General features: G+C 34.1%; 1 protein-coding gene across 1 annotated transcript; it reads left to right on the top strand.

The window, feature by feature from the left end:
• The first annotated feature begins 309 nt into the window (after positions 1 to 309).
• On the top strand, positions 310 to 954 carry LOC144550680 (anthocyanin 5-aromatic acyltransferase-like). The gene has a single exon (XM_078298656.1). The coding sequence runs from the start codon at positions 310 to 312 to the stop codon at positions 952 to 954; it is 645 nt and encodes a 214-aa protein (XP_078154782.1).
• Positions 955 to 8,216: the final 7,262 nt, after the last annotated feature.

The raw sequence follows: 8,216 nt of genomic DNA, 5'->3' as shown, positions 1-8,216 counted from the left end.
AGAAAACGAGAAATTCCCTTCTTACAAACAAGAAGAAAGTTAATCAAAATAGTGAAATCGAAGAGACTAGCTTGCTCTTCGTTTTCTTCTTCTTCTCCACCTTCTCTTTCTCTCTCCTCCTTCATCTTCTCTCTCTTTTCTTCTTTCCGTCTCCTCTCTATGTTTTTCCCCTTTCTTTCTTTCTGTGTCTCACGCGAAAACCAACCAGCACCCCTCCTCCTTTTTTTTCTTTCTTTTTTTTTTGTTTTTTTTTTTGCCTATTGGGCTGGACCCAACGGCCCAACAAATACTTCGCAACCTGACCTTGAAATGTTTGTTGCTTCCTATAAACTAAATCGAGAACATATACAGTTGCTCCGGCAAGTATTACTGCACGAAGCCGAGAAGAGAAATGTGATGGTTAGATGTTGCACGGTGGTCGTCACTTGTGCCTTTGTATGGGTTGGTTATGTAAAAGCGAAATCAACTGTGTATGAGACTGCATATTGCATCTTTGCAATCGATCATCGCCAATGGTTTCAACCGCCGATTCCGGAGAGCTACTTCGGAAATTGCATTGGACCGGGCATTGTACAAGCCAAAGTTAAAGATCTCATTGGCCCGAACGGGTTTTTTGAAGCATGTCAAGCCATTGGCAAGGCCTTTGACGAAGCGAAGAGAATCGGGATACAAAATGCGAAAGATTGGATGAAGAATAGTTTGGAAATTGGATGTAAGAAGCCATTTGGAAGTTCGGGTTCGATCAGGTTTAAGGTTTATGATGTCGATTTCGGGTTGGGGAAGCCGTCAAAGGTTGATATTGCATCTATTTCATACTCTGGTGCTATGGCTGTGGCACCAAGTAAAGAAGAAGGTGGGTTTGAGATTGGATTGTACTTCACACAAAGGGAGACAGATATGTTTACAAATTATTTTGAGGAAAGCCTTAAATATATGTCTACATGGATTAAGTAATTGATTGTATTAGCTAGTGATTTTAGTTGGAGTTCATAAACTTTGTTGTGTTTTAGAATGGTTTTCTATCTTGACATTTTGTATTATTGTTTTCTGGTATTTGTGAACAACTTTTGCTGCTGGATATTTTTTTCTGGTTTTGATATGAAAAAAACAGATTTTTGGGTAGCTGTCTTGGCCTATGTGGCACTTGGTTTTTGAGTTATTCTATTTTGTATGCTCCAGTTTTCTGGTTTTATGGGGTTTTGGAAGCTTATCGAGACTTGCTTTAATACCATGTTATTTTTAGCGGGACATGTACCAATGGATCTAAGGCTATTTCTCAGCAACTTATAACAGGTTTGAAGGTGAATGAGTGTAAAACAGAACAGAGAATGACATTTATAAGACTGAATGGAGCTTGACTGCATTCTGCCCTCTCTGTAATTGGTTTGTTTGGCCGAATGCGGGTTGCATCTCAGGATGCGATTTAGTCACAATCTTTCATGTTGCATCCTAAAACATCTACAATGAGGTTCAAACTTCATCAATTCAACAGGTATTTGATTTCATTCTTCCAGAATGATCCAAATTAATAGCTTAAAAATACCACTTCAAATAGTTTCCACACATAATTTCTAACGGGATTGATCCACAAAAGAATTTAGTGTAATTGGAAATGCTTAAAATTGTAATGTCATTCCACATTTCTAATTACAACAGGACTGATCCAAAAAAAGAATTTGGGGTAAAATTAAAAATGTTGAAAAATTTATGTCAGGTAAAAGGTTTGGAGTATTTGGAACTGTGTTGAGTGCATGAAATTTTAGCACAATGATTTTGGATATTTGTGGAGTTTGTGGTGAGTGAGAGATAGATGGGCTTAGATATGTATTAAATCACGTAGTGATATGTACAGGCCTATATATGGAGTTTATGTGTTGAAAGGGCTAAGAAGGTTAGGTTTGGGCCCAGTATAACCCGAGAGAGGCCCAAAAACAATTGTGAAGTTGGTACAACATGGTGTCCTGTGAGCCGGAGGTGGTTTTCAACGATTATTGAATGAATGAAGATGAAAATATATTTTACTTTACATAAATTAGTAGTTTCAAGTTAGAGGATAGCAGGTTGAACAAAACACAGTACTCATCCATTCGATTTCTACAATGTTGCATATAATATCACCGTGTCCTAATGCGCCGAAATTTTTATTCATAAAAAATAAAATTAATAAATATTAAAAATAAGAAAAGTCACCGTAGAATTCTAAAAATAAGAAGTTTGGAATGTCTGTGAAATGTCAAATAATCACGCAGCTCACGCCAAAAATAAAAAAATATAAATGGGACTCTAAATGACAATAAAATTCGAAAAATAAAACTTCTAAAATATTATAAAAAGGTTGGACTCCAAATTAGACAAAAATACATAAAAAATAAAATAAAAAAAGGAACGTTCTGGACGAAAAGAGGAGATAGCGACGGGACTTAAAAAAAATTTGTCTTGTTGGTAGGATTTGGAGTCCCAGTTTAGAATTGTATTTTTTTTTTCTAATCTTTTCCGATTGCTTGTCTTATTTGGAGTCCCATATTTAGAAATTTTATTTTCCAGATTTTGTTTGCATTTGGAGTCCCACTTATATTTGGTACGAGCTGCGTAATTTTTTGACGTCCCACAGAGACTTCAAATTAGGAGGTTGCCTTCTTATTTTTAAAATTCACGGTGATCTTTTTCATTTATATTATTTATTTTATTTTATTTCTTAAGAATAAAAATTCCGGTATGATGCGTGCACTTGCAAAATTAGAAAACAAAAATGCAAAATCAAGGAAAACGAGGGCTGGTGGGGATTTAGGAACAGAAGGCTACTTGCTCCGATTTGCCAAAAAAGAGAAAACAATTGAACATAGCACTCACCTTGAAATGAAATTTAAAGTGCTTTGGACATAATTTAAAGTGGTGGGGTTATTATCCCGAATTCAAAGTGCTTTGGACATAATTTAATTTAGATGGATATAAAATGAAATTTTGAGTAAAGGTTGGAGGTAGAAATTTTTCATTCGGATTTTAAATATGTGCGACCTCTCTTACGGAGAGTATTGTCAAATTGAGAGATAAGATATATGTGGTCTAAAATCTTTTGGACATAACTCCATTTCTTTCTTACCTAGTTAGAACATTCTTCACTTAATGACAAATTGAGAGATAGATAATCGGTGCTGCAAGATGTATTGAAATTTCCTCCCACAAAGAAAGGAGTGGTTTTGCAAATACAAAATTATATCATGAGCATTTTCTGTGTACCAGACTTGGTCATCATCAACGGTTTAATTATTCGCTAATATCCGCTTGTTTCCCTTTTTTTTTTTTAAAAAAAAAAAAGACCTAGCCCATATATATTTCATTCATTAGTGTTTGTTACTGTAACTGCCAATGAAAATGGAAAAAGCCTGTTTTAATTGAGCATAAGTAAGAAATGAAATAACAAAAAAAGTAGAAATTAAAAGAAAATGAAAGTTCTAAATAACGAAAAGTGAAATAACAGCAAAACGGTGAAGCTATTGTGAGTGTTTGTGTTGTGTTTCTGTTCTTAGTTTTCTCTTGTTGGTATGAACTGTATAGTTGCCACATCACTTCTTCCTCAGCTCCAATATGTCCTTCTGCATGCTTGTTTCCTTTTTGAAATTTTGTTTATTTATGATGAGTTTTGCGTGAATAATTTCCTTAATTGTGAAAGTGAGAATTGCTTATCCGTGAGACGGTGAGAGTGGATGGTCCTACCTACGTCCATGTTGGAGTATATATAGCCGTGAGTGATTAGCGGGAAGATGACAAAATAGCTCAGGAAATTTGCCAAACTAAATTGTAAAAAATTTACACACGGGAATACTAATTTTTTACCGAGGTTTATTATTTGCAGGGAGTGTTATGATGTGAATTTAATATTACATTTTTTCCATGCATAAGAATTTGGCATGAATTTAATTATGATGTCATTCAAAAGCATATTTAATACTATATTTTTATCATGTATAAAGCTTTTGAGTACATGAATGATGTCATATACTCATATATATACTGATAATTGATTTCCATTCATAATATTTTCAATTATATATAGTTTCAGTACCATTCTCCATTGTTTAATCACAATAATTTTTTCCCTTTTCTTTATGCATCGCACTAAATTTATCTCATCGAGTATACAAAATAGACAATCATAAAACATTATGCAAATAACACAAATAAATATAAATCAAGTTTGGCTATAATTTAACCACAACAGAATTGTTTGCTTTGGTCTAACATACCAACTTAATTAAACAGTCAAATAAAATACTCACATCTGTACCTATAATTAATTTAAATACAAAAGTTCTATCTCCTACAGGGTAAACCCAACTCAAAAGTTCATCATCAACAAGCCATCATAATCATACCGAAAACAGTCAAACAGATCCGAAAGATCTTTTTTTTTCCCATATTGTTAGTGGGAGATCCACTAAGAAATATATTGATGATAAAAAAGATTTTACAATATCATTACATAGTCCAATTGGACTTCAGCAATGTTGGTCACCTATCTATATATAATTTACATCATATTAAATTGAAAAGAGCTCCAGTAGTAAAATTAATTAGAAAGGCCTCTATAATGTCCAAGCCTCCACTCTTTTTTGCTCTAACCAAATAGAGTCCAGTTATGAACATCAATTGCCGCTACATTTATTAACATATATACTCTCCCACCATACCTCGGTTGGATTATTTCCGACCATCATCGGTAAGTTTAGTTGTGCTCTCAGACCTCTCCAGAATCAGGAGGCACTAGTACAAAAAACCCCTTCACCGACCCTTAATCACCGACTGTTTTAACCGAAGCATCAGTGTTTCTACGCCTACACTGACCCTTTTATTAAATAATAGTCAGTGTTGTTGTTCAACACTGACACTTGAAAAACAGTCAGTGCTTGTTATCAACACTGACGGTTTTTAAAAAAAACAGTCAGTGTTGGTTGTCAACACTGACGGCTTGTAAAGCGTCAGTGTTGAACACCAACACTGACGATTTTTAAAGCGTCAGTGTTGCTACTCAACACTGACGCTTTAAAAACAGTCAGTGTTGATAACCAACACTGACTGTTTTTTGAAAAAGCGTCAGTGTTGGTGTTCAACACCGACGGTTTTTCAAAACCGTCAGTGTTGATATCCAACAGTGACGGTTTTGAAAAAACCGTCGGTGTTGAGCACCAACAGTGACTGTTTTTCAAGCGTCAGTGTTGGTTCTCAACACTGACGCTTGAAAAACAGTCACTGTTGGTGCTCAACACCGACGGTTTTTTCAAAACCGTCACTGTTGGATATCAACACTGACGGTTTTGAAAAACCGTCGGTGTTGAACACCAACAGTGACTGTTTTTCAAGCGCCAGTGTTGGTTCCGTCAGTGTTGGGTCTTAATTGTTTTTTTTTCAAATATCATAATTAAAAATATATTATTTTGGTTTGAACATTTCATTGAACACATGTAATATATTAATTTATTTAATAAAATCAAGTTAAAACTTAAAAATCTTTCAAGTTTTTACAGATACGAATTTAATAATTACAAGATAATGCAAGAAGACGGAGAATCCTAAAGAAAATCACAAGTTATATGAAATGTGATTTCAACCGGGATTTTATGTCTGTTGACAAATTTTATAAGGAAATCCAATTAAGTAATTTGTGGATATTTTACAATACAATTATGTCTTCCAAAATTTATAATATATTTTAAACTTTGATTAGTTGTTAAGGAAGTACATACATAAATAAATAATATGATAATTTAATTTATGTTAAACAAAATAAAAATATGTTAATTAGAAACTTATAATTTTGTAAATTTAAATTATAGATAGATTTCATGTTAGTCTTGAGAGGAAAAATGAAATTAATTTCACTTGTATATTTAAAAATAAATTGTTAGCAATGTATAACTATTTGAGAATAAAAATTTATGCACTGTGTATATTTTGTAAGATATTTAATAATTAAGTTTGATTGTTTAAATTTAATTTATAGATGCAATAAATATTTTATTGTTGTAATTCATAAAATATAAATCCTACCTTTGTACTTAAGAACACTCTAGTTCTACTCGTACTTAAGAACACTCTAGTTCTACTCGTATAGAGTCCGTATTTTTTACACAAACCAATCTACAAAGCTTGACATATTTTTTTACATTTTTTTTTTAGTTTAATTGAAAAAAATTATTACTGAACTTACCAAATAAATCCTACCTTTTAATGATGTAGGGATTCATCGTAGAAAAATTTATGAAAATTGATGTTAATTTTACTGTTTATCAAAATATTAAATGAGTAGAGTTAAAATGTAACATTTGTTTTATTCTCAAGTTATTCTCCACTTTTTTCCGTTTTTAAAATCTAAACAGTCGATCAGAACCGTTTAAATTAAAGAGCACTACATTTATTGTCTTGTTTCAAAGTTTGATCAAAATTCGTTTTTATTTATTCATCCACCTAGTTAACCGAAAATTGAAGCATCGTATGGCCATAAATCATTTACTGACTGTTTATTTTCAGAGCCGTCAGTGTTAAATCATTTACTGACTGTTTTTATAAAAACAGTCAGTGTTGAACACCAACACTGACTGTTTTTAAGGCGTCAGTGCTGAGCACCAACACTGACGCCTTAAAAACAGTCACTGTTGGTGTTCAACACTGACGGTTTTTAGAGCGTCAGTGTTGAATACCAACACTGACGGTTTTTAAGGCGTCAGTGTTGAGCACCAACACTGACGCTTTGAAAACAGTCAGTGTTGGTGTTTAACACCGACTGTTTTTATAAAAACCGTCAGTGATTTATGTTTTTTTAATATCTCTGAAATTTTGGAAAAAACGCGCGGCTAGAAATATGAAACGCATGTCCCTCTTCGCCAAAAATCGAAACCCTCTCCGCCAAAACGCCCAACCCTAGACAGCACTCCCCCCTCTTCCCGCGCGCCACCCCTCTCCTCCCTAGCGCCCAACCCTCTCCTCCCGATCGAGACCCTCTCCTCCCACGCGCCACTCCTCTTTGAACAACGGCATATCGCGCCGGCAACCAAGGAGTGGTGGGTCAAGAGACTCTCCAGGTCTGGATCCTTCAGATCTGGCTTCAATTTCTCTTTCTTTTGTGTAACTCGATTCAGACTTGTTTGCCTTTTTTTGTTTGGTTTTTAACCTTGAGCTTGTTTTGAACAGATGAAGATGGAACTTTAGAGATGCCACAATCAACAACCACCTGATTGAGAGACCACGCGAGCAAGAGAGACCGGGACAGAGAAAGGGAGAGATTGAGCCGAGGCAAGAGGAGGCGAGACAGCATGGCCCTCCATGGCGGGCGTGAGGAAGGAGATGACAGCTCTGACAAGAGTGTCGATGAAGACGAGGATGACGAAGAAGATGATTGAATTAGTATGTGATTGAATTCTAAGATGATCTCACAAGATTTTTGTTGGGTGGGTTAATTATCATGACAGGGTGGGTCACAAGATTTTTGTTGGGTTACAATTATCAAGGTTTCTGTGCCAATGGGTGTGCTGTTTATGGAATTCTGAACTCGGCTCCCTCTTCCGAGTATGTCAATGTTGCTAGGTGGTACAGCCACATTGATGCCCTTACAAGAATTTAGAGGTACTTGTTGGTTTTTAAGTCAATTTAAGTCAATAATGAAATTAAGATGCTGATTTTATATCATCAGCTCTTATAACAAATGCTTGTCAATTCATGTAAAACACCAAAGGTGAGAGTTGTTAATTGCAATTTAGCATTAACATAGATGTTTTCTTTTAATAAATTGATCCTGATTATAAATGAGATAGCATTTGCATTAGCATTGACTGAGTCTGTTATTATCTTTGATTTCTTAGTTTAAATGAGATAGCATTTGCATTATAATTATAAAATGAAGTAAAATTGAAACTTTTGGGTGCAATTTACTGATATCAAAAGTTAAGATTTGCTACTTTTTAGTTAGTTTTCTGTTGCATGGTGCATCTTATTCTTTTTTCCTTTTTTAAAATAATGTATAATGATTCTTCGTTGCTGGTTTCTGACTTTGTAATTTTGAAGTTTTGAAGGGTATATAGAAAATTAACCCCTGTTAATTTGTTAATACTTGTAATTTTGGTATTGTGACTGAGGAGACAAAGGGTGTGAAGTTGTTATATAGTTAGAAATCAAATTTATTATTTTTTATTACTGTCATGTGCAAATAGTGTTCATGGTAGCTA

This window comes from Carex rostrata, chromosome 2 (genome assembly GCF_964058835.1).
Source record: "Carex rostrata chromosome 2, lpCarRost1.2, whole genome shotgun sequence".
In the NCBI taxonomy this organism is placed as follows: Eukaryota; Viridiplantae; Streptophyta; class Magnoliopsida; order Poales; family Cyperaceae; genus Carex; species Carex rostrata.
Note: the sequence above shows the minus strand (reverse complement) of the source record. Positions and strands in the feature narration are given on the sequence as shown.

Bases quoted from the DNA above. Each gene is read 5' to 3' on its own strand.
- LOC144550680 (XM_078298656.1), top strand. From the start codon at position 310: ATGTTTGTTGCTTCCTATAAACTAAATCGAGAACATATACAGTTGCTC.